The sequence below is a fragment of the Lepidochelys kempii genome, chromosome 7 (genome assembly GCF_965140265.1).
Source record: "Lepidochelys kempii isolate rLepKem1 chromosome 7, rLepKem1.hap2, whole genome shotgun sequence".
NCBI classification, from domain to species: Eukaryota; Metazoa; Chordata; order Testudines; family Cheloniidae; genus Lepidochelys; species Lepidochelys kempii.
The window spans coordinates 49,076,542-49,102,945 of record NC_133262.1 but is presented as its reverse complement, the minus strand read 5'-3'; the positions used below and the strand labels follow the sequence as shown (position 1 = coordinate 49,102,945).

The window sequence follows — 26,404 nt, the reverse complement described above, 5'->3', positions numbered from 1 at the left end:
AGGAGGGTGGCTGATTCTTGTTGAGAAACAAATCTGTCCAGAGCAGTTGAGTTTCCACATTTGAGTGTGAGCGACATTGGAGAGAAGAATCGCAGCACTAAGATGCACTTGGAGATCAGTCTATTCCCCCTGCTCTCTCTGGACATTTGTTTTCCTCCCAGCTTTGGACCCTGTTTTCATTTCTCATTCCTTTTCCCAATCCCTCTTTCTTTCCTCCTCCTCCCCCTTCTTTCCATTCTCGTCTTTCTCCTCCTTTTCTCCTCTTCCCCCTTTTCCTTTGTTTGCCATTTCACTCCCTCTCTGACGCGCACACAGCTCCATCCAAATGAAATAGCAGGATCTGCCAGAACTATTTCCCAAAGCCGGCAGGGGGGTTTATTTAACTGCAGCCGACTGTAGCTTTTATATCGCAGGGTAATTTGGTTTTTAGACGTCCCGGCTCCAAAACACATGGCATTGTGCTAAGTGCAGAATCTTAGCAGGGAGACGCTGACATGGAAATGAGCGAGAGTACAATAGACTCCAGAGAGAGCTGTGTGTGCGGGAGAGGGGAAACAGATCGATGAGACAAATATTTACGAACTCCAAAGGCAATAGCAATGCAGTAGTGACTGGGAGCGGGGAGCTGCAATTCCTGTGATGGTGGGGCCCACAGTTGAAAGAAGCTCTGTACTCCCAGGGGCTCAGCCTGTACCGCTAACATCCTTCCAGCCATTCGTCTGACTAATTTGTGGGATTTTCCTATCAAATCCCCAAAGTTAGTTTCCACCATTTAGACAGTCTCCTCCTGTCAGCTCCCTGTAGTTTGCTCCTTGGGCACAGGGGGCAGCACTGAAGGCCCCTCTGTTCCCCGCTGCTCCAGAAGCAGTGTCAGGCCATGTTCTGCCCCTCTCAGCCAGCTCACCTGCCATCTCCCTGCCCTGCTACCCTCAGCACCTGCCCCAGACATCAGGGCCTCAGACGAATAGTGCAATGGCCACATCCTAGGGCTTGAACCTCCAGAGCGCAATGTGGGACCTGCTGCAGAGCCAGAGCTCCTGAGCAGGGCTGTGCCAGCCTCTGGACTGGCAGAAAGGGGGACCTGTGGCTGCCCAGTGGGGGACGAGCACCAGCTCATGTGATTTCCCCCCTCCCCGGCCCAGGAGGGTTTCGTGCAGGCACATGTGATGATTTGTGGTACTCTGCCTCCCCCATGCACACTTGCTGGCCTCATCCATCTGGCTCAGCTGGGCTGATTGACCAACAAATACCCCAGTGGAGACAAGGCCCTTGGGCAAATGTCTGAGACCCCCCCCGCATCTCTCCACCCATACCCCTGTCAACGGTGCTTTGCCACCATCTATTTCCTTGGTGCGACATGTGGCCTTGGGATCTGTGGTGGGAAGGAGATGGCTGGATCTATCTCTGAGCCAGGAAGAATTAATAACCTGGTGCCTGCAGAGCACAGAGCTGTGAAACGAACCCGCTTTCCCTCCCCCTTGGCAAAGCAGATATATCCAGACACCAGCAGTGTCGCCACCTCCTGTGCATTTACGGCAAATGTCCTGGAATTTGGGGTCCATAAAGCCCCAGCGCCTGGATTCATGTGAGCATTTGAGAGCCTCCCTCTTAAATTGGGAAGAAGGAAGTTTCTGGCCCTGCTGGTTGCAGAGAAAAGTTGGAAAACATGACCTGCGGGTGACCGTAACAGCTCAGAAATCAGAAGGCAAAGGGGAAGAACCTCGTTTTCTTATTGGCTTAAATCTCATGAGATTTAAGCCAATATCTCCTGATTGGTTGGGGCCTGACTCCTGACTGAGCACGGGGTCTTGGCCAGACTGCAATGAGGAGCCTGCCAAGTGATCAGTCAGTTCCAAACTAGTCCTCTCAGGCCTACTGTGGATGCGCCAGCTGGAGGATTTGGGGGCGGGCCAATGCGCTCACTCTCGGGGCAGCTCTGATCCAACCCAACTCGTTCAGTGCCCACAGGCTGTTCCTTTTCGTTGTTGCTTATCCCAGATGAGACCAGATCCACCCTGCTTGTCCAGGGCACCTTGCCAAGCACCTCTCCCACCAGCTGACCCCGTTCAGCAGGGATCCATCCACAAGACGTTGGATCCAGCTGGTCCTTGAAGGGGCAGTGGGTCTCGGCCCAGTTGTGCCATTGTGCCCCCCCGGGGGTGAAGGGGAGATGAAGATGGTCATGTGACCCAGTCAGACCCCCTGGACTAGATGAGGGACTGGGCTGGCTACTGGGGAGATGGAGAGCAAGAGGGGAGAATGGGAAGAAGGCCGGGGGGCAGCTGCTGAGGAAAGGGCAAGAGGCAGCCCAAAGGGTTGAGGGTAGAGATGGAGGGGAGTCTGGCAAGACTCTGTGTTTTGCGTTTGGTTTTGGACTCACACCCTGGAAGAGGTGGGCTTAGCTGAAGGCCTGAGTCACTAAGGGGAAACTGAAGCAGCGATGTTTCAGGAGCTCCCCCTCCCCCTGGCATGAGGGGTGCTCTGGAGGCAGTGTCCCTGTTAGAGAGCCCCTCCCATCTCCTTCCAGACACTTGCTGAAGCAGGGAGGCCTAATGGGTAGGGCACTAGCATAGGACTTGGGAGACCTGGGTTCAAATCCCTGCACTGTGGCAGACTCCCTGTGTGACGATGGGTGAGTCACCTGGTCTCTCTGTACCTCGGTTCCCCACCTGCCCAATGGGGGTAACAGCTTGGTCCCTGAGGGGTGTGTGAGAAGAAATACACTACAGAAGGGGAAACTGAGGCAAAGCATGACCCACCCAGCAGGTGCATGGCAGAGCCAGGACTAGAGTTCTGATTGCCCAGCCTGTGCTCTGCTCACCGGACTGCACTGCCTCCTTTCTAGCAGATGGGTTGCCATGTTCAGGGGCCGTGAGTGAGGGTTGGGGTATGGCCCACGTTTGCAGGTCGAACTAGAAGGGGAAGACTGAGCACGGGCTGTGAGTACTGCACTGGGGAGGTCTCTGGTAGCAGGCAGCTCTCCTCGAGCACAGGTAGCCAGCGCTGGCAGGTGACGTTCGACCAATTCCCAGTGGCAGTAAGTGGCATTGCTGACAGTGAGGATAATTAGCCAGTGGACTGAGGAGTGTGGGGGAGTCTCCCTCATTGCTGGCTCAGCACAGGGCTAACGGGGGAGGAGCCCTGGTCGGTCACTAGGGTCCCATCTGGATTTAAAATGCTCTCCCTGCCGCATTAAGATAGATCAGCTTCAATTCCCGGCACACCCCCTGGGAGCTACGTCCCTTGTGAGCCTGGTGGTTCGTGCATGGCCCCCAGCTCTCCCCTTCGTGGTGTTGCCGGATCCCCACAGTGCCCAGCCAACCTGGCACATACAGATCTTTTTTTTTCTCCAAAGTGCCTTTTGTCTCTTTTTGTTCTGTAAATAATGAAGCCCAGATTTCCCCTCCGCTCCCTGGGTCCTGCGCTTCTTTGCTCGGTGGGGGGCGTGAAGGGGAGGGAACAGTCATGATCTGGGCCAGCAGCTGCCAGCTGGTGGGTCAGCCAGGTCCTTCCATGACTGCCGTGGGGTCGGGCCAGGAGGGGGCTGTTCAGTCCTGAACCAGCCGCTTGGATTACTGCCCCTCAGTCAAACCCCATTTGCTTTGGCAAATGAGGCCAGCCTGTGAGCTGGTTAATTACGGCAGTGCTGGGGACGCTGGCTTGCTTGGCAGAGTCCACTGTCCTGCAGGGACTGGGGACCCCTTCCTGAAAAGCGTCTGGTCATGGGGCGAGCGTTTGGACCTGCCCCATCACCCGCCTCCCCTTAGTTCCACGTTCAATGAGCGGCGGGTGAAGAGTTTGCAAACAAAAATAGTTTGCACCCCTCCCACCAGATGGCTAGGGACAGACTGGTCAGAGAAGAGCTGGGTTTGAAGGCCGCTTTTATAAACGGGGACCTGGCAAAATGACGGGAAAGATACGAAGGGAGCCAGCTGCCTGGGCTCCTCTGTATGGGCCAGACAGCAAGAGATGTGGAAAGGAATGACCAACCACCCTGTCTGGTCTGCTCAAGCCCTCATGGGGGGCTGCCCCACCTCCCCAAAAGCTGTCTCCCCAGATTCTAGCCCTTCCCCTGAACACTGGTGCAAGGGGAAGGGAAGCTGAGCTGTGGTTAACCCCTTGTTCACCAGGTAGTGCCCCCTTCGTCTAACAGGTCAGCCCAGATCAGTGCACCCTGGGAGCTGGGCAGGGGCTGGGGAATTACTCCAGTGGTGGCCCTAAGACTTGGGGCCCCATCTCCCCACTGCAGGGTCTGAGGAACAGTCAATAGGGCTTGTGCCGACCGTCAGACCCCTTATGGACTCCTAGACTGGCTCCCTTCCCCCCCACCCCCACCCCCAGTTCTCGTCCATCTTCTGATGCGAGGGGGACTATGTGGGAAGGAGCCTGGGAGGTATGTGTGAGCTGGGTGTGGCCCTGGCAGTGGTCTGGGGTCTGTCTGTGGATGGTGCTCCCCACAGGAGAGGCGGATGGGGTGAGAACCACGTCCCCTCAATGGGCGGGCTGCTCCGTTCTCCGCCCCCCAAGTAACGCTGCTTTCTCCTGCCCACTAGGCTTCCCAAGGACTCTGCCTGGACTTAGATCCACCCCACCATGCCCCTCCTTGGCGTCGTCCTCTGGGTCACCCTGCTGACGCTGGGCTGGCGGGTGGCCCACGCCAAGGACTACGTCTTTGCCACCCCGAGGGTGCAGCTCTCCCTCAAAGGTAAGACACTGTCTCCTTCCTTCTCGAGCCTAAAGCTGGGGGTCCTGTGTCTTGTGCTTTGGGGTCGCTGTAGCAGCTGGGTCCAGAGTCCATTCCAGGGGCATGGGAATCCAGGTCTGGTTCTTCCCCTCCCAGGGGCTACACCAGAGTCCATTCCAGGGGCTCAGCAATCCAGGTCTGGTCCTTCCCCCTCTTTAACCTCTGGGCCATTAGCACATCCATCAATCCCTTCTGTGTCCACCCTCTTTCTGAGCCAACATGTGCCCTTGGGGCACAGGAAAATCCTGGCCAGGAGCATTGGATCTTGCTGGAATGGATTCTAGTCAGTTCCTCTGGTGCCAATCAGATCCGCTTGGTGCTGTGGGCGGTGTGGGGGAATTGCATTGTGGCACAGGGAACTTTCCCACCATTCCTCAAGTCGAGCGTTGTGACTGTTGGACCAGACAGCAGGTGGAAATGCGGTGAGCCCAGGCTGGTCCTGGCACCTAGGACCTGGTGATGCCCAAGAGTGGGCTCCCTCGGAAAGGGGGAGGGGTGACACCGTTCTTCTGGCTAGTCCCCCCTCTGCCCATGCGGTGGGGCAAGGCTGTTGGACTCCTCCGTGCCAGGCGGCTAGGGTTTGGAGCACGCAGCTAGTGGCATCTGTGGGCCGCAGCTGAGATAGTCCTAGAGGGGAGCCCTGTGTCCAGTCCCACAGCACCCTGTGGAAGGGAGCACAGGCCTGGTTCCCAGCTGACGTAGTTGAAAGGTGAACTGGCAGGACGTGCCGGCTGCTGTCACAACACAGGGTGTGCAGTGAGCGCTTCTGCTCCCCTGCCCTTCCTTCCCATCCCTGCAACACAGAACGGCTTGGGCCTTGGGGGAGCCGGCAGGGTGGATTTATCTGCAAGCCCCAGCCAGGGCGAATGCAGAAAGCACGAGTGAAGGATCGGAGCTGGCAAAGGAGGGAGCAGGTGCAGAGCCCTGGAGCAGGGCTCGCTAGCCTGTTGGAAATTAAGCCACCTGCTGGTGTTGGTGCCTGTATGGGCTGGGACCTGCTCTCCCCCATCACCCCCGGGTCCATTTGTGGGATCTGCTCACTGGCTCTGCACTTGCTCAGATACCTGGACGCTGTCCAGATGTACATGGCCTTTTGCGATCGCCCCAGGGGTGTTGGACCCCAGGCCAGGAGGCCTGCTGCCAGGGTGGGGGTTGAGCTGGAAAGAGGAGGGATGTGAGTGGATGCAACAAGTTTCGGCAGGGTCAGGATTTGCACAAGCAATTTGTGATCATCGTGGGCGCCTCTGACCAGTCGCTGGGTGAACTCTGCATGGCGCCTGTGTCCTGGGTGTCTTTGTCACTTGCCAGCTGGGGAGAATCCGCAGGCTGGCAACATGGCCTAACGGGCAGGACGCCACACTGGAACTCATTGAGACCTGGCTTCTGTTCCCACCTCTGCAACCTTTGCCGAGTCCCTACCCGTTCTGTGCCTCAGTTTCCCCTCTTGCTCCTCAGCTCTTGAGACCGTGAGGTCTTCAGGGCAGAGTGTCTCTCACTGTGTTAGACAGGGCCTGGCCCAACAGGACTCCGACTTGGGTTGGTGCTGCTAGGTGCTACTGTAGACGATAGGATGCAACCCAGGGAGAGTCCCATGCCTCTTCAGCCCCTGCCTCTTCTCTCCTCTGGAGGGGTTTGCCCTTTGGGCTCTTCCCATCCTGGTACTGGAAGCCACTTAGGACTCAGCTGGGCCTGAGCAGAGTGGGTAGGTGCTGTGTGGACAAGAAGCAGGTGGATGGCTGGGGCGGGAGTCCTAGAGGGTTGTGGGAAGGCTTTGAGGGTTTGCAGCCTTCAACAGTTGTGCCATGGCGCTAGCCTGCATCCACACTAGAGGGAGCAGGAGGGACGGTCGCTGTACCCCGGTCATGCCAGCGCAGTCCTGGGATTGCCGCCACTCCGCCCGTGTGGGGTTTGTGCATGTGGACAGGGTTGGAGTTAATGGGAACACTCAAGTGATAACTCGCGTTCACTCGCTCGTGGAGGCCAGCCCACAGCCCCATTGCAAACGAGGTCCCGTAATGATGCCCGCATGCCCCTGCATGCCTGCTGGCTCAGCCAGGCCCTTCGCCACTTGGTACCACTGGGCAGGTGTGCAAATCTGTGCAAATGGCTGCGATCCGTACAGCCGTGGCTCCTCGTTGCCCCCACCCTGTGCTGCTAGGGCCAAGAGCTTTGTTTCTTGCCTGGGCCGTTAGCCAAGGAAGCAGGACACTGCATGCCCCCGTTTGTGGTACTGCTGTTGTGCTAGCATGGTGCAGACAGGGTAAGAGCCCCCCTCGCCAGGCCTGGGTGGCACCGGTGTCCCTGTTTTGCTGATTTTGGTGTCCAACGGGGCGTGTGCCGGCCCTCAGTGAATTTCATTTCACGCTGTATGTACCTGATCCTGCGTTGCCCCGCTGACTCTAGCGGTGTTCCTGCTGGCTTATGCTGGGGTACCCGAGTGCAGAGCCCAGCCCTTTATTTCTCAGGAAAACGTGAATGGAAACATTAATTCAGATGGTCTCAGGGTGGGGGTGGGGCGCTGTCAGGTGGGCTGGAAAGTGGGTCGACCACCGTCCCAGACCAGCCCCGTGTTGTCTGGGAGATGAGTGGCCATGGCGATGGGCTTAGCCTGGCCTCGAATAACATCTCTGCTAATGGTCTGGGAGTGACCCACACGCCCATCAAGGCGAGCTGGGAGGAGGCGAGGAGAATGAAACCACACAAAGGCGCTCGGCAGGGTTAGGCGCGCGGGCAGAAAATGGAGGCTGATTTCAAGGGGAGCGTGGCGGTGGGGCCGCCTGGGGAGCTGGGAAAGGAGCCGAGTCTTGGGACAGATCTAGCCAGCAAAATGAGAAGTTCAGCTCCACAGACTCTTTGCAAAAGGCCACTGTTCTCTGCCGTGCGTAAACCGCGGGGGAGGAGTTATTTCACACGGTACTTGTGGGTATAACTTGGAGGACGCTCAGGGGAGCTGGGCTGGGGACAGTCCAGCCCTTGGGACTTCGAGTGTGTTTTGTGCACAGGCTGGGAAGTGGACTCAGCTACTAAGGTTTTTGCAGGCCTGTGGTTCTGTGATACACTGCAACAGGGCTGCATCGCAATGTGCGGTGTTCCCAGCTGGTCTGGGCTCCAGCATGGAGTGAGAGCCAAGTCGGAGTAAAATTCAGGCTTTAGTCCTTCCTTCCACCTACGCTGCCCACTCCCGACAAGCCCTCACTGAATGGAGAGGCCTCGCTGCCCCGCTAGGTAATCACCCAACAGCGCCCCCTATTGGGAAGCTGGCCATCACAACACCCAGGTGTCTGTGCTGAGCGAAGGATGCAACGTTGCAGGATTGAGAAATGGGAGGTGGGGGAAATTGCAGCCACCTGCTTCTCACTTCGGAGACTAGACCAGGCAGCATGTAACCGCACGGGGCATGCCGGGGGCAGCAGCTCTAGCACAGTCCGGACAAGCATTGTTAAGCGTGGTGTGCGGCGGGAGTGTCCACACGCAGTCCCTTCCATGGGAGCTGGGCGTTGCTTGTACGTCTCTGGTATAACGGCCAGATCGGGCAGTTGTCAGGTGGGATTCCCTTGACTTAGGAGCCCAAATCCTGTCACCTGAGGGATTTAGGAGCACAGGTCTTATTGACTTTCACTTTCCTCTGGAAATCCCACCGGTTTGGGACTCAGGGTGGTGTTTCCAATTTTCACTCCTCTACTTGCCTCTGCTGCCCCCATCAGCCGCTCCGCCTCCAGGCGGTACCCGCTGGGGATGCGCTGGCTGACAGCTGCGCACCTGCCTCTGCAGCCATTGGAGAGCTGTTAATGAGGGGCACTGAGGGAATTGCTGCTTCCTTTTATCCCCTCCCCGAAAGCCACCCACCCTAGGTGCTGGTGGGCACAGATGTGATGGGCAAGGAGGGTGCAGTTTACACGTCGTTGAACTGGAGTAATTTTTGGAGCGTCTTTTTGCCTTACTCCGAATGAGCAGGTCACCTGCCCCCTGTCCATTAGGGGTTCTCTCTGCCCTGCTGCTGCGCTCTTTCAGTGTCTCCAGTCAATGAGAATTAACCTCTCGCCTTCCTTAAGAGCCAGCTGGGATGCTGGAGCTGTAAACTGAGCTGGCTTTAATCGGCTTTTACGAGTCGATAATTTCTCTGTGTGTCTCTCTGCACCGAGGCTGCAGGGCGAGTTGGGGAGGGCAGCTGCAGGGAGACCTGCTAAGCAGCGCAGGCCCTCATAGCCAGCTCTGTGCATGAAAACAACTCCAGGGCTGGGGGAAAGGTGAGGGATTCACTGGGCCAGCTCTCTCCTCCCCCTTGGCCCAAATCCCACCGCGGATTAGCCGGCAGGAACAGGCCCTACCTCCACAGGCAGGAAAGGAAAGCAAGTGAGCAAAGATAAGCCCTGTCGGGGTCGTGCAGATGGCGCAGGCCCAGCAGGCAGTGAAATGGGAGCCTGGACTGCGCCTCTGCCGAGCTGTCAGGGCTAATGGCATGCCAGCTTTGTGGGACAGGGATCCAGCCCTGCTTTTATGTCACCAATGGAATGAGTTTGGCGGTTTCAGCCACGGGCCCATTAGGGGGAACTGGTCATGCGATGAAAGCCGTTGTCCAATATGGCACAAGTTGTTGGGTTTTGTTCAAGAGAAAATTATTGGAATTGGGGCAGCACTGCAGGTCAGGAGCGAGGGGCACCAGCAGAGCTGTGGGGGGAGCCCAGGACTGGGATAGCAGGAACTGTGGGTTGGGACTGAGGGGCACTGGCAGAGCTGTGGGGGGGAGCCCAGGACTGGGATAGCAGAGGCTGTGGGACGGGAGTGAGGGGCACTGGCAGAGTTGTGGGAGGAGCCCAGGGCTGGGCTAGTGGGGAGCTGCAGGTCAGGAGTGAGGGGCACCGGCAGAGATCTGTATGTGGGGAGCCCAGGGCTGGGCTAATGGGGGAGTGTTAAAGGTTCAGGAAGATGCCCAGAGCTGGGGGTGGGGGACTCAGTTCTGTGGGGTGGCTGCAGGTGGGAACTGAAGGGCACCTGTCAAAGGGGTGTCTGGGTATTCAGCAGGACTGCAGGTGCCAGGAATGCCAGGAGCCTCAGACAGCTGGACTGGCCAAGCCCTGCGGGGGTCCCAGATCTGGCTACTGACTCTGTGCCCAGCCAGCCAGGTCCATCCCTTGTGCTGCCCAGTCTGGCAGGGCAGAACAGTGCTCTCCAAGGCCAGGGGGTGTCCAACTGGGAGAGCAGCGGAGGGTGGGTGGGAGCTAAGCTGTGATGGGAGGGGGCTGGTGGATCAGGTTTGGGAGGCTTGGTCACCCCACAATGACCTGGAGAAAGGGGCTTGCTTGGGGTGGGGTGGAGCAGGGGCCATGGCAGCACCCGGTGGCTCGGACGGTAGCAGAAAGAAAAGCATTTTGCCCCCAGAGCAGATAAGGGGAGGTCAGGAAGAGAGGTGAGGATGGTCACCTGCTGGGCCTCTCCCACGGGCCTGCAGTTTGATTCCATGTTTAAAATCCCCAGGCCCAGCTCCCCACCCGGCTGCAGACTACGGTGGCAGCCAGTTACCCTGTTGGGATCTGCCTGTAGAAGGAGGCTGATAGACAGCCCAGGGCAGCTGGCACCTGGTTTTCATCCCTAGATTCCACAGCTGGAAGGGACCACTGGGATCTGACCCCCTGTCTATCCAGTCTTGCTTTAAAAATGGGCAGAGACAGTGTGAATTTGTTGAGATTCAACTTGCCGACATTGGGTTGTGTTAGACCTTCCTCTGCTAGTCTGAATAGCCCATTGTTAAATACTTGTTCTCCACATAGATACTTATAGGCTGTGATCAGGTCACCCCTTAACCTTCTTTTTGTTACACTAAATAGATTGAGTCTCTCACTATCAGGCAGGATTTCTAATCCTTTCATCATCCTCGCAGCTCTTCTCTGGATACACTCCTATTTATCAACGTCCTTCTTGAACTGTGGGCACCAGAACTGGATGCTGGATTCCAGCAGCAGCTGCACCAGTGCCAAATACAGATGTAAAATCACCTCTCTGCTCCTACTAGGGATTCCCCTGTTTATACACCCCAGGATCGCATTAGCTCTTTTGACCACAGCACCACACTGGGAGCTCACGTTCAGCTGATTATCCACCACAACCCCCCAAACATCTTTCAGAGTTGCTGCGTCCCAGGGCAGAGCCCGCAGCCTGTAGGTACAGCCTGCGTTCTTTGTTCCTCAAGGTTTACATATCCATTCAGTTTGTTTGGAGAATCTCCTGTGACCAGGCAATTATCATCTATGTCCTCTTAGTCCAGCCAGTTAATCTGGGACAGCCTCCTTTTACCTTTCGTATTACCTGGCATTACAGGGCCAAGATCCCGTCTCACGTGTGCGTGCCCCTGGTATAAACCAGGACTGAAAGCCATTGAAATCCAGGGACCCACTCAGGTGTATGCAAGGTTCAGGCCCACGGAGGCAGAATCTCCTTTACTCCGGTGTCGATCCAGAGCAGCTGTCTGATGCATTATGCACACACAGGAGGTGGGACTGCCTGGAGAGACCATGCGGATGAGTGTGTTGTCGGGTCTGGATGGATGGATGCTCTCCTGTGCAGGAGGCAGACAGAGAGCCAGGAAACTCTGGGTCTGAGCCGACCCCTTTGGCAGGTGGAGACTCACAGGAGAGATTCCCACCGAAGGGGGGAGAGACCACAGGCTTGTGACCTGCACAAAGGGACCAGTGACGCTGGGGGTGGCGGAGGTCCCCAGGGCGAGGCTGCCAAAGCCACAGCTCTGGAGTTGCCCGTGCACCAAATGGCTGGTGCTGTGCCAGACGCCCAGAGGGAGGCACTGGCCCTGCTGTGCCGCAACAGCCAAGGGAAAGCCGAGGGTCTGGATCCAGGCGAGGGTTTGGCTGAAACCCTGGTGATGGGAATTGCTGCCTCGGCTCTAGCTTCAGGGGCTCCCCACTGAGCTCTCTCATTGGACACGTGCACTCTCAGTCTGGCTGCAGCGAGTCCTGCTCTTACTCGGGAGGGTGCCAGTCAGGCCCCAGTGCTGGCCAAGGGGCGGCTGTCACCCCTGCGCTGAGACCTACTGGCCCACACTCTAGAGTCAAGGTGCAGTTTTGCTTTCCACGACTGCTCAGTTTTGCTCCTAAATTCCCCAAGGAGTCTCTCAGCCGGGCATGTTTGGCTTGTAGCCAGTGGGCTTTGTTCACAGCAAACTCGGGGTGATCCGTGCGAGCCCCTTTAGAGATGTGGGATATAGAAGAACAGGTGACGTGGCCTGAATTGAACTTGGCTCTGAGCTGCCTGACTTTGCATTGCTAGGATCTTCTCTGCAATGTCCTTGGCAGGATTTCACCCCTGGGGTCTCTGATGGGGACTTTCAGCCTGATCTCCAGCTTGACAACAGTTTTTGCTGGGTCACTGAAGTGCCTGGGCCGGAGTGTGCTTCACCCCTTTGCTTCAGAGCAGTTAGTTACTTCCAGTGTACCTGAGACCAGAACCAGACCCATTGTGATCCTTACCCTCCCAAGCCTTCCCATCAGCGCTGGGGGGCGCCTCCATCTCATCTCGGGCCTGCTTTGGGGCAGCACAGGCGGTGGCGTGGGCCAGCTGCCCAGGTCCTACCTAGGCTCTCAGGTGGGGCTGTGCCAGGCAGCTGGCCGATGCTGTCTGTGCCACTGTTAAAGCGCCGGCTCCGAGCAAAGCGTAGACAGCCCGTGTGTGTGGACGTGGCCCAGGTGGGGGGGATGAGCAGCGATGGAAAACAGCCCTGATCCAGAATGCTGCTGTTGGAGGAAAAGGGCTAGGCCACGGGGAGGGTCAGTCATAGAACTTTCAGTCATAGAATATCAGGGTTGGAAGGGACCTCAGGAGGTCATCTAGTCCAACCCCGCAGGACCAATCCCCAATTTTTGCCCCAGATACCTAAGTGGCCCCCCTCCAGGATTGAACTTACAACTCTGGGTTTAGCAGGCAAATGCTTAAGCCACTGAGCTATTCCTCCTCTGTGCCTCCTGCTGTGCTGACAGGAAGGCTAGGTTCTGATGGGAACCCCCCAGGGGCAAGGCCAATTGCCCAGCCTCCTCTGTGTTGGGCAAAACCAGGGCGGATATTTTTAATCAGCTTCTTGTTACCCAGATTCCATTTCCCAGCCTGCTGTTGTCCCTTCTCTCCCGCCACCATGCGCGGGAGGCTGGCTTAGGGCCCCAGGAGCATTTGCAGGCCGCTCCATGCACTCTCCTCGCTCCTTGAAACTGGGGCTTTCCCAGTAGTTACGGGGAGTTAGGAGGTGACTCCCACTGAGTTTCATTCCCTTAGGTCCCTGGGGAATCCCAGCCTGAGATCTGTGCATCTCACCTGTTGACTGAACTTAGCAGCAGCCCCCAGGGCTACTGTCAGATAAAAGGAAACACTTGTTTTTACACAGCATGTCGTTAGCCCTTGGAACTCCTTGCCACAGGAAGTGGTTGAGGCCATGCTTGAAAGAGGGGCTGGCCATTGATATGGATCACAAGACTGTCTCGAGTTAGAATAGTTACTGCTGACAAGTTCTGGCAGGGGCCTTGAACCTCCAGCTGCGGGACTAAAGCTGATCGCTTGCCGTTAGAGAGCTCACGGGGGGAGGTTATCTCACATCTGCTACTTCTGACACCACCTTTGGCAGCATGCCGCAGCCAGAGATGGGGTCTGGGCTGGATGGAGCTTGGTTCTGATCCAGCCTGGCAGTGCCCGTATTCTTACGAGGCCATGGGGCTCCGTGGCACCTGCTGCTGGAATCCGGGTGAATTCTCTGGTCTGGGTTATGCAGACCAGCCATCAGAATGGCTCTGTCTGGCCTTACGATCCAGGAATCTCTCTCCTCTCTGAACCTCCCTCTTTCCTGTACTGCACTTGCTCCCCCGCCGACCAGGCTCACAGTGGCTGCATTGCAAGCGGCTCTGGAGGAATTCTGCCCATCCGTACTGCATGACCTCATGGGAGGCACGGGGGCCAGCAGGGAGCTGGGCCCAGCAATATCTAAGCCACAGAGATAAGTGCTGGTAAGAATCAATTGTCGTCTTAGTGGAAACCAGCCGCTACGCTAAGTGGGAATTCGTTTACTTCCCAGTGAGAGAGACAAGGTGGGGGAGGTGATAGCTTTCACTGGGCCGACTTCCGTTGGCAGAAGGGACAAGTTCTGAGCCATACAGAGCTCTGCCTCCAGTCCGGGACAGCACTGCAGCTAAATGCCAGGTGGAACCGATTAGGAAGCGTAAGGAGTTGACACATGTTGCAAGGAAGTGGGCAGTCACAGCACACAGGAGGGATAGGGGGTATGTCATAGTGACGCATAGAACCAGCATTGTAACTGAGGCCTGGTCTGTGCTACAAAGCAAAGGCGACCCCTCCTGGTAGCGTAGGGTGCAGTGGTGCCACTGAGTCCAGGATTTCAGTGTCTTGCTGAGGGAGGAACAGGAGCCCCTTTTTGGAAGGGGCTGGGCCAGTTTCCCGAAGGAGCGGGGCTGAGAGCCGGGGCTGGAGTGATGGCTTTGGGAGAAGTGTTCGACCGGGGCTGAGGGGGCAGTTTTGTCATTTTTTGGGGCCAGCTCATTTGGCAGCATGGGGATGGGCCGCTTTCACCCTGCTGCTGGTGGGGTATTGGGTGCCCTGGATGGGGTCCATCGCCTGTTGTGATAAGTGTGGGTAGAGCTTCCAGGGTCAATTGTGCCCCCCTCTGGCCCGGTGCTTACGCTGAGCCCTAGTGGTATTGTAGGGCCACCAGGGCAGAGCAGCGATGGGCAGTGGGCATTGGACTGTTGGCCTCAAGGCCTGCAGCTCTGGTTTGGCCCCGCAGCTAGCAGAGGGCTGGCTTTGGATGAAGGACAGTTCCGTGGTGGGCTTAGCTTGGCTCCTCATGCAGAGCGGTCTGTACCCCCATCCCTCCTCCCTTGCTGGCAGGATGGCCTGGCCAGGGAGACCATATACCTCTTGCGTCCGTCACGCCGTGGCAGCCTACCTGGCCTTGGGTGTTTGTAGAGACTCCTGGCCCCAGGCCTGTGTACGTAGCACCCTGGACCGTGAGGAGAACAAAGGTGATAAACGTCTCCATGGATTGCAAGGCCCAAAGGGACCTTTGTGACCCTCTGGGAGCCACGTGAGTAGCCGCGGGGCAGGATGCGACGTCTCGGCTGTGCCTCCATTAGGGGAATTCCCCCTTGGCTGGACCCTGGGCTCCTGGGGACCCTTTATGCCACTGGCTCTGGTACTTTGACCTGACATAAAGTAGCTAGAGTGGGGGTGAGGATCCCGCTCTGGGTTTCTGTTCTCAGCTCTGCTACTGGCCAAGTCACGTCCTGTGCCTCAGTTTCCCCTCCCAGCACTTGTCTGTGTGATCGATTTTGTTTGGAAGCTCTTCAGGGCCAGAGCGGCTCTTGCTGTGTGACTGTACAGCACCTAGTGCTGTGGGGCTGTGATCTCCGTGAACCACCTGCCAGGGACACCTTTGCCTGCTTTACACACAACACGTTGACCTAGCCATTAGCAGAATGGAGCTGCGTCAAGGAGCAGGGAATTTGGGACTGTGTGTGGAAGGAGATTCCTTAAGCCACAGCTGGAGCTACATTGCTAGGGATTGCCTGGGGACTGCATAGTCAAATAAACATGGCAGGGCCTGGGAAATCTCGGGGGCGGGGATCGCTGGCCAAGGTCTGGAGAGAGACCGGAGCGTCAAGGCCTGCTGACTTAGAGTATCTAGTCACACCTGGGGAGCTGCACGCCGCTGCAGGGCGTTGGAGAACAGCAGCCCGCGCACCCAGAACACAGTGAGCCGTGGCCTGCTCTCAGCCACAGCCATGACCCTCCTGCAGTCAAAGGAACCTCAAGGACTGCTTCAGTGTTTTTAAATGCCTGTACCGTTACAGGGGCTGGACAGCTGGCTCTTGTTCCACGGAGGACGGACTCCAGGACCGGCTAGGAATTGTGACTGGTTTTACGCTGTTTGTGTGCATAAGAATGCAGCTCCCCCAGGTCCTTGCTGATGGACGGCATCCAGGCCTGGTCTCCCTCCCATGTGACTCCTCAACACTCAAGGGATTTCCCGTGGCCATGTCCAGTTCTGGGCTGGGAACAAAGAACTGTCGGCCTACAGGGACATTTGCTCCAGAAGCACCTGAGAACAGGTTGCTGAGGAAAAGCCCTGTACAGCTTACCAGGGCTCCTTTCTGAACATGCCTGTAAGACATAACAGCAAATGACCTTATCTTGAAATCAGAGGTGAATTTGAGCGCTGGAGAAAAGATCAACAGCCCTGGAGACTAAGACCTGTCCAGCACAGGCTGTGCCAACCAATGTCCTTTAATCCTAACCTCGAGGGACCCCTGCTAGAGTTCAGGGGATGATACTCCAAGGGTCTGTCCTGCCACCCGCCCCAGGGGTTGGGCCAGGGGTGCAGCCTGCTCACCTGGCCTGTAACGAGCCCAGCCAGCCACTCATCACTGACCTGGCTTGGACTGAAATTGGTGATCTGGAGCTGAAAGACTCTGTAATCTTGTTGCCAGTCTGCTAAATGCCTGACTAAAGTCAAGATATAGTAAGTCCCCTCTCCTCCCTTTGTCTACTAAGCCTGTTATCCTATCAATGTAATAAATAAAGTTAGTTTGGCTTAGTTTGTTTCTGAGTAACTCCTGTTGCTTACCACTCATGGCTTGCATTGCTCTATGTGCTTGCTTCCAAAGGGACAACTTTGATCACTACCTCAGCCCTTCCTAAAGCAGTCGACTTCCTTTGAGGGTTCTTGTTTCTCCTCTTGTCTTCCCCTCGCTGCTGTCTTTAACTCTTTCCATTCCTTTGGATCAGCTGTGCCCAGGAGTTCTCTAAAACTATCCCTGATGCTTTAAACTATTGTAGAGGATGCAAGAAGGAAAGTCCCAGAATGGAAGCTGGCTTGAAAGTGTTCAGGTTCGCCCTGCATTCAGCGTATCTGTAGCCATGTCGGTCCCAGGATATTAGAGGCAGGTTAACCAAGTATTCTCGTAAGTGTTGACTAATGGGGGCCATTGGAACTCCCTGCTCCCGGAAATGCCTGTTGTGAACGCCATTCATCGTACCAACCTGCTTCTCTTTAAATCCACTGCATCTTTGCAAGGGCTGGCTGCATGTCATGGCAAAAGTCTGAATTTTAGCTTAAAAAAGAATCCTGGCACACAACAGCTGATATTACTAAGTTTGTTTTCCATTGGAACTAGCTGTCACGCACAGTGTAAAAGCACTGCACCACAATCCTCATGCTGCCGACTAGATCTACAAATCTTCTAAAACATTTGCTGGTGTGTCTTGTTTGGATAAAGCATGTTCTACGTTCTGAAATTATACGCTTGAAAAACCAAAGTTTCTCTTCCAAACCCCACTAGGTTGGACATGGACAGAGCCAGATGTGTAAACCAGTTCGTGGAGTGTTGCTCAGTCGCACGCTGACTGGGATGACAGACGAATTTTTTTTTTTTTTTTTAAATATGGGTTTTACCCCAAAATGATGTGGACAAACAGGCTTACTCGTAACTCCTCACCAGGGCCTGATCCTGATACCCTTTCTCCAGTGAACTTGCTTCATCAATGAGACTTCTCACAGACTAATCAAAGTATGGAAATGTACCACAATCTTTTCCTAATACGTTTATGGGTTGTTTCTTTGGACTTTTAGGCACGTTGCATGGCTGATCAGTTAGGTCACATGCACGTTTCCTCTCCCTAATTGGACAAGGGGAACCGTTTTAAAGGGAGACCGTTTTAATAGACTCAAGTTGCAGTGGGGGAGGTTTAGGTTGGATATTAGGAAAAACTTTTTCACTAGGAGGGTGGTGAAACACTGGAATGCGTTACCTAGGGAGGTGGTAGAATCTCCTTCCTTAGAAGTTTTTAAGGTCAGGCTTGACAAAGCCCTGGCTGGGATGATTTAGTTGGGGACTGGTCCTGCTTTGAGCAGGGGGTTGGACTAGATGACCTCCTGAGGTCCCTTCCAACCCTGATATTCTATGATTCTATAGAGAAATAGGCTATAGCATGCTTTGGGGATGAATTAGCGCTTGGGCCTAACATTGTGCAGCTTGCTGGAGGGGTAGCTGGATTCACAAAGGCCAGGGGGTGTGCCTAAATCCTGGGGAGACTAACAAGCAGTGGCGAGCTGGAGCCGGTTCGCACTGGTTCGCGCGAACTGGTTGTTAAATTTTGAAGCAGTTTTAGAACTGGTTGTTAACCCTCTTCCCTGCAGGGGATGCTGAGGCTTTGATGGGCTCCTGCTGGGAAGTGATGTAATTCCTTCTCCAGCCGCCGGGGGCGCTGCACTGCAGGAGCCATGTGGGCTGCCGCCTGGCCCTGGGCCTGAGCCCTGTTGCTGCTGCTGCTCCCCTGGCCCTGGGGCTCCCGCTGCTGCCTGGTGGTCCCCGGCTGTTCTGCCAGGCCTGGGCTGCGTCCTGCTGCTTGGGCTACTCCGAGCCACTCTCCCCGTGAGCACCCACTACCCTGCCCGCAGCCAGCCCCTGCCTCCAGCCACCCTCTGCCCTGCCTCCAGCCACCCGTCTCCAGCCACCCCCGCACCCCCTGCCTCCAGCCAGCCCCTGCCGCATCCCCTGCCCTGCCTGCAGCCAGCCCCGCACCCTCCTGTCTCCAGACAGCCCCGCACCCCATGCCCTGCCCACAGCCAGCCCTGCACCCTTTGCCTCCAGCTAGCCCTGCCCCATGCCCTGTCTGCAGCTGGCCCCGCGTTCCCTGGTGCCCTGCAGTTCCCAGGGCAGTAACCCTGCACACCTGCTTCAATGAGGGGGGCAGGGAGCAGCTGGGACCCACATATGTGCACACCCTAGGGTGACCAGACAGCAAGTGTGAAAAATCTGGATGGGGGTAGGGGGGGTAATAGGAGCCTATATAAGAAAAAGACCCCAAAATCGGGACTGTCCCTATAAAATCGGGACATCTGGTCACCCTAGCACAACCCCAGGGAGGGGCGGGGACCCATACATGGGAAACGGAGCTCATTTCTAGTTCAGGCCCATCTTTTTTAAAAAAGAACTTTAGCCCGGGTTAACATACATCCGTATTTTCCCGGACAGGTCAGGCTTTTTGGTTCTTAAATCGCCGTCCGGGAAAAAAAATTCCTCCCGGGAAAAGTATGGTAACCCTGTTGGTACAAAAAATACATACTGGGGCACATCCCTTAAATCAGAACTTTTTATAGGGAACTGGTGGTTAAGATTTTGGCAGCTCATCACTGCTAACAAGTAAACCTGGCCTCCAGAGTTAGCCCTTTTATTCACCACAGTAAAGCCCCAGTCGTTTTACTGTTTGGGCCTTGTTTCTTCTAGAGCCCATCAATCGATACAGTCTGAATGGGTGTCTAGGGTTGAGGAGTGGTTCCTCCGGGTGCACATGTTTCTCCGTCTCTTGCGCTCTTTAAATCAAGCATGGGTCTTTCTAAAAGCTCCGTGCCAGCTCGGCCACCCGTTACGGGGCTCGACACACGAATCGCTAGGGGTGCAAGGTCAGACTTGATGATCCCAATGGGCCCTTCTGGGCTTGGAACCTGTGGGTGGAATCTGGCCCTGGGAGAAGGTGATGGGAGTTTTGCTGCGGGGGCCAGGATTTTGACTCACATAGCTTTGAAAAATGAATATTCGTGGCAGCAGCCTTTCAAAACCAAACCAAATTGGGCAGTGAAGTAGCTTGTAAATGTTTAATCAGAGCGTATCTGTTCAAATAAGTAACCACAAGGGCGGCCTGTGGCCAAAGTCCATTAGTGCTACTTCAGCAACGCTGGCTGACGGCATGGTCTGCGCGGCTGACTCCTAGCCAGTTTGTTCGGTTTGGCCATGAGGGCAGGCACTCAGACCTCTGTTAGTCCTGGCGATGTGAGTCTAGGTGCCATTTGTGCATGCACTGCAGATGTTAACCTGCGGAACGCCCTGCTGTAGGATAGCTGTTGAGGGAAATAGCTTGGGGGGGTCAGGGGAGGATTTGAGATTTATATGCGTTAGCAGTTGCAGTGCCTGGCGCTGTTAGGAGCAGGAGGGTGGGTCTCTTCCAGGCCTGCAGGTTCTGTGTCCTGCACAGAGCTATGCAATTCTCTGAGGAGAAGCTGCGCTATCCCACCTCTGGAAACGCCACTTGAGGCCTCACCCTCATCATGGAGGGCTGTCCCCTTACCATCCCCTCTGTTCCCCCTTGCCTCTTGAGTGCTTCCCCGACATACCAGCTGCTCTGCCCCACCAGCAGGAGTGTTCTTGGGAACTGCAGCTAGAGGCCAGCTGGAGTCTAGGGACGGGCCCGGCGGCGAAATGCTCCTGCCAGCCCCAGCTCCACGGATGAGAAGTGGTGGGCTGCATGGCCACGGTGGGGAAAATTCCTCCTGCTGCCATGGCTGTTCTCTGCATTTACAGCAGTGCCGGGGGAGCAGAATTTGGCCCTTGAGCGGCTGAGGTGCCAACCCACTGGCCAGTGGAGTACAGAGTTAAATAACAAGTAGCCCAGGCCTTGCCTCCTAGGATCCCAGCCAAATCCCACGGCAGGACCAGCTTTCTCCTGTCATAGGATATCAGGGTTGGAAGGAACCTCAGGAGGTCATCTAGTCCAACCCCCTGCTCAAAGCAGGACCTATCCCCAATTTTTAGCCCAGATCCCTAAATGGCCCCCTCAAGCATTGAACTCACAACCCTGGGTTTAGACCATTGAGCTATCCCTCCCCCCCGTCCCGATGGCTGAAGGGCTGTGAGGATGCTGCCACTCTCTGAGCACCTGGCCCCTTCCCTGCGAGAGGGGAGAGGCAAACCTGGGGCGGGGAGGGGGCTGGGTCACTGGGAACCAGTGGAAAATGCTCCCTGTGAAGGAGTGATTTATTGATCTCAATTAGCCGTGGAGAGTTTGTTTCCGTTAGGCAGGATAATGGGGTTGAGCCTGGGGGTGGGGTGCTCTGCCCAAGCTACTGTGTGTTGCTACCGGGGCTCAGCTGGCTTCAAGAAGAGCACCCCCCGCACACACACACACACACCCTGTGAAAACTCACCCGGGTTCCCAAAGTGCTTTCCAAGCAGCGAGATCCAGACGCCTCATGCGGGAGCAGAGGGCCCCGCGAGCGCTGCTCCCCTGGCCTTGTTATTCCTCATGCCCTCCTCTTTTACTCTCCGTGCCTGTCTTCCTTCCTTCCTTTCCCTCCAGCAACCTGAGTGCCTTCCTTGCTTGGACAGTGGGCAGCTACCCTTCTTCTCCAGCCGCAGGGTGGATGGCTTCTCGGCTTGCTGTTGGCGGTGGGGGGGCAGACTGGCGCCCCACAGCTGTGTCTAACCCCTTCCGAGATGGCTGCTCCCAAGGCCTCTGCCTCCTGCCCCCATGAGGCTGGAGGGGCCCTGGCCCCAGCCTCGCTGCTTCTGGAATGTCACCGTCATTCACAGACACATGGTCTTCCAGGTGCTATGTGCCAGTCCCACAAGGGGCTTTACAGTTGAGGTCTCCCCCAGTATTCGGTAGGAAGGGGAGCGTCACGGGACCTGCTTGTGGGGCCCTGTATTTTCATTCTGGGTAGCTGAGGCAGTCGAGAGCGCCCCCTCCTGGCAGCTCTGCTCTTTCCCCTCCCTGCCCGTCTCCAGTCCTGATTCCCCCCTGGAGGCACTGTGCGAGTTTTGAGGCAGGTGTTAGGTGATCATGCAGGGCAGAGCAGCCCTCTGGGAGGCCGGAGCCACTCGCAATCAAAGCAAGCGGGCACCAGTAGCACAAATGCTCAGCAGAGCCACAAAGAAGCCAGTCGTTTCATCTCCAAGGCATCGTCAGCGTTCCTCCGTTCCCTCCCACCTGTGAAGTGGTTAAATAGGAAAAACGCTTGGCTCAGGGCCATGGAGCCGCTCGCATTACATGTAATTAGCTTAATTACATCATAAATAACCCATCAAGGGGGAGCGACGCTCAAACAAATCAGCAGTGCCACGGTTAGAATGCAGTCCGCGCTGCTTTCTGATCAGTTCAGTGGCAACAAACCATTTCAGGGCACGAGGGGACGACACCATGGCAGTGGCCTCCACCTCGCCAGCAGCCCAGCAAACTCCTGGAGCCACTGTCCGACCTGGGGAGCTCCGATGTCAAGGATCCAAAGGGATTTAGGTGCCTACAGCAACTGCTAGGCACCTGTGAAGCGCCTAACCAGGGTAGGCACCTAACTCCAAGTGGAGTCAGTGAGAATTAGGCACTTTTTGGAAATCCTGCAGGCTGTGTATCTGTGTCTTTAGGCCCCTAAATACCTTTGTCAGTCTGGCCCTGGGCCCCAGTGGAAGGCTGGAGGCTTGGGCTCTGTTCCTGAGCTGCTGGGTGATGTGCCTCAGTTTCTGCAGATGTACAATAGAGAAAACTCTTGTTACCCTCATACCTTTGGGCACACAGCACATTACAAGAGGGTAAGGCCCAGACCCACAATGTAATTATCAATGTTCCTAACTTCCATTGTGTCTAACTCTTTATTATTAGGCATGCCCCTAGCTCAGTGACATGACCCCCTTTAAAAGCAGCTCAGACAGTGTGATGACAATTTTCTGAACTGTGCCCCAGAGGCGTGGCCGGGTGCTGCTGGGCCGCTGGGCTCCCCTGCCGTCACGCACACACAGCAGCTGAAAATGGCTCAGGGCAGTGTGGAGAGGGCTGCAGTGGGTTTGCTGGGGCCCCTTCCCCTCCCACGAGCTGAGGCCAGCGCCCCTGGGGTAAAGCAAACACAGAGTGTGAGTGTGATCAGAGGCTCAGACAAACTGGCCATCCTCAAGCAGTTGGGAACCATTTGGAGCTGTGTAAAGAAACCCAGCCACACACCCTCAGCGTCGCTGGCCCAAACAGTCCCTAACTCCAGGGCTGGGCCCCCCCGACTTGGCACGCCATAAAAGGGAGTATGGGTGGGATTGTTGTTCTCCTCCTAGGGGTGCTGGCACCTTTCCAGCTTTGCGATGCAGCCCCAAGAGCTAGATATGGTGGTGGTTAAATTGAAGCTGCAGGTCTGTCATCACCTGCCTCCCAGAGCTGTGGCTTGAATAGTGTAAGATGCGGAGTCCAGTTGCGGTTGGTTGCAGCCTCATGTGCCCATTGCCCAGCAAGCTGTGCTGCTGATCTGACGCTCTGGCTCGTGGCAAAGCATTGAGTCAGCAGGAAAAGATGACGGGCTCTGAAGCAGGGCAGGGGGGCCTCCCCGGAAAGGCCACGCCCGGATGCATTCCAGGCCCGCCTCTCCCACCTTACTGCCTTGGTTCAGCACCGCAGAGTCAGCATGGGGCAGGCTGGCTGTCAGCTACCCAGTCAGCCCTGAAAGCTCCATGCCCCCTGTGACAGGGATGGGGGAAGGGGGCGGGGGAAATGGACCTTTTATCCCAGGGGGCCCACAGGGGGCGGCATGTTTACTGAGAGGGGTTGGATGTTCAGCCATGTGTGAATTCCCTCTGCACCTGTGTTTGTGCCCCACGTCCCAGGAGAACCCCACGCTGGCTCTGCTTCCCGTGGATTGGCCTTCCTGTGGCCGCTCGCCTCATCCAGCGAGAGGCAGGATGGGCACATGACTAAGTCACAAGGGCTGGGTTCTGATGCTACACTGCCTCGGTTATGTCCCCTCCCTGGGCCTCAGTTTCCCCATTTGTTGAATGCTGACTGCACAGCAGGGAACCTGCATCCTGTGAGGCTCCAGGTCTGGCAGCAGGTGGCTGAGGGATGATGCCTGTAAATAACTAAGCCCAGGGATGGCTGCACGGCCGTGTTAGCCCCAGGTTACGGGTCTGGTGTCCAGCTGGCAGGCTGTCCTGGGATGTATTTAATGGGTGAGCCGAGTGTTTCCCAGCTGTAGGGGTTGGACTGGAGCAGGGCAGGGGAAGGTTGCTGCATGGCTGAGCAGCGTGTCTCTTTCCCAGAGCTGGCAGCTGTGGGTGTGGCTTTCCTTGCAGCACCAAGGGGCAGGAGATGTTAGCAGAGGGCCTGTGTTGCCGTGTTATGGACTGTGGGTCAGAGAGCATGTGCCCCCCACTGTGCTGAGTAGTGGGGCTGTGGCTGGGCACAGGTGGTAAGCCTGGTTCCAGCAATGGTGCTATGCTTGCAGCAGCTGGGAGCCCTGTGTCTCTGGTGCCCTCTAGGGATGAGCAGGCCATTCCCTCTCTCAGGGGCTCCCTACAGGTTCTTGCCATTGTCCCACTCTGTGCAAAGGGTTCAGAGTGCACTTCCTCCTCCCCTCGAGCCCCACAGCTTCCCAGCTGGAGGGGGCATCATGGCTGCGAAGGAGCCCTGGGGGCTTAAACCAGGCCTCAAAATCCACCGCAGGAGCCTTGTCTCTGAGCATCCTGAGTCTGGGCATGGAGGGGGAGTTAATGTGTGTCTGGCTACAGCTTCTACCCCATACCCAGTGCCGTCCCTGGGACTATGGGTGGCTGGGAGGACAGTATGTGATTCTGTTCATGTCTGGGGGCACTGCAATACCAGTGTCACATCCCATAGGGGTGCTATTACGTGGGGCAGGAGTGACAGCTGTAATCTTGGCTGACGCTCTGGGGAATTGAATCAGGGCTAAGAGCCTGAGCTGCTACCATTTGAGCTACAGAGCCAACTTCCCTCCCTTGCCCAGGGTTGTAACACTCCTAACCTCTGTGGCTCGGGCCCTGAGGGGGCCCATCCTGCCCTGGCCAGCGGCGTGCACACACGCTCCGCACCCTGCTGTTGTGCAGAGGGGTACAGATTGGAGCCCATGCTGTGTGCCCACATGCAGGCTAGGAGCCGGAGGCTTTTCTGAGAAGCCAGCTGGGGCCAGGGGGATGGACGGCTGTGTGGGAACAGGGAGCAGACGCTGGCAGCAGGAACTGGGCTTTGCAGCCCGGGCCTTCAGCTGTCCTGTTCCTGCTTCCAAACCCTCCCCAGCTCAGCTGGGTGCCCTCCCCGCCCATCTCCCAGGCTGCCGGAGAGCCAGCCGGGTTCATTAGAAAGCACCCGTTCAGCTGAAATCTCAGCTTGGTTTGCTGCAGGGACGGATGGTCCCCGTGTTTGTTTCCCAGCTGTGCATCTGAGCGATTATTAGGCAGATCCCGTCTCTGAGGGGAGGAGGTGGGGCAGGCCTGGGGAGTCCCTCGTTCCAAGCAGGATTTCAACCCCCTTTCAGTGATCTCTGAGAGCTGGGTGTTCCCTGCTGGTGCCCACCCACCCCCTATCAGGGCTGCCTGGTGCCCGCCCCCCACCCCCATGCCCTCCCTTCTCCAGGGACGTTTTCTGTGGGAGCCATGTGCCATGCCTCTGGCTGCCCACAACCACTGAGTGAGAGCCAGGGGCCTGGGGAGGGTTAATATATGGAGCTCCCTGCCCTTGGGGCCAGTTCCACCCACGCCCAGCTCCCACTAAGAGCACCGAGTTCTGCCCCGGGCTACGAACCGGAGCTGAATCAAACCTGCCATGCAGGAAATGGGCCTGTGCAATTCCCAGTGCAGGTGCAGACAAGCTCGCCTGAGTGAGACAGCCCTAGGTTAGCGCTAATGCCGGGGCCAGAACCTCTCTGCTGCGGACGTAACCTCCCTGCCAAGCCGCAGCCAAGATCTCCCAGGCTACAGCCTCCCCTCCAAGGACACGGTTACCAATGAATGCCCTGCACTCTAGGAATCCGGCCCAATGCAGACCCGAGGCTTGATTCTTAGATACACCTCGGCCCCTCTGGGTGTAAATGACACTGCCTGAGTGGTGCCTGAGACTCACATGGCATCCTGGCCCAGACCCTGCACCGCCCAGCTCGGGATATTTTGCCATCAACCTTTGCAGAGGCAGGATCAGACCTTTCTGTGAGCGCTTTCCCACTCTGTCTGTGCAGGCTTGTGCTCTTCCCTGCTTTCCCCTTCTCTTTCCTCTCCTCCCCTCTGTCTGGCTCCTTTCCCATCCCTCGCTCCTTGCCTGCCTCCTAGCTCTTTTCTTCACTCCTTTGTCTCTTTCCCCCACCCATCTCCTCTCACCTCCACACATTGCTCTGCTCCCTTCGCTTGGAAGCAGATTGCTCTTTGCCTTTTCCCAGCTGTGACTTCCCCTTTCTCACTCTGCCTTCCTTGTGTGTGGGTGCACACGAGTGTGTGTGTGGTTGTGGGCCTGTGAATGTGTGTGCACGTATGCATGTGTCTGCATACGTGCGTGTGCGTGTGTGTGTGTGCACGCGAATCCTGCTGAGAGACACATGCAAGGTGTGAATGATCCCTGCGTACCAGCAGTCATGATGGTGTGTGCCTTATAGCTAGGGAAATACGGTATCGTCTACTCTGTTGGCATTTAAATTAAATTCAGTCACCCAGATTAAAATAAAGCAAAGCCCCCTCCCGAAAGGCAGCACCGTCCCTGCAGCCGGGAACACTGGGAAGTGGTTATTGAATATAAACATGCCGTGTAATTTACATGTTAATTACGTTGAATGCACTACAAGGCCGTAATTAGAAACTAATTGGGTGAGAGCGCATGTAATTGGTTTTGCAGGCGCAGCGGATGGGTTAATGGTGCACCTGGGGAAAGAGCTGCCTCGCACCCCAACCGGAATTAACCCTTGATGCCCGCCATGCCAGCTCCCAGTAGGGGCCCTGTGTAGGTTCCAAGGGAGGCGGGCAGCCGGCGGAAAAGCCTCATGGGGGAGTGGGAGCGGGTAGATCTGCCCTGGGCAGTCAGTGATTCTGGGTTCCCTGGGAGCATGGTTCTTTGTCCACAAACCAATCCTGG

The 26,404-nt window shown here is 56.5% G+C and overlaps 1 protein-coding gene across 3 annotated transcripts in view; it reads left to right on the top strand.

Moving 5' to 3' along the window:
- The window catches only part of SEMA3F (semaphorin 3F), a 111,699-nt gene that overhangs the window by 3,892 nt on the left and 81,403 nt on the right, over positions 1-26,404 (top strand). For all 3 annotated transcript variants that reach the window (XM_073352603.1, XM_073352604.1, XM_073352602.1), the window contains exon 2: positions 4,554-4,705. In XM_073352603.1, coding sequence (XP_073208704.1) covers positions 4,594-4,705 — 112 coding nt within the window. In that variant the 5' untranslated portion in view covers positions 4,554-4,593. The remainder of the gene's footprint in view (positions 1-4,553; positions 4,706-26,404) is intronic.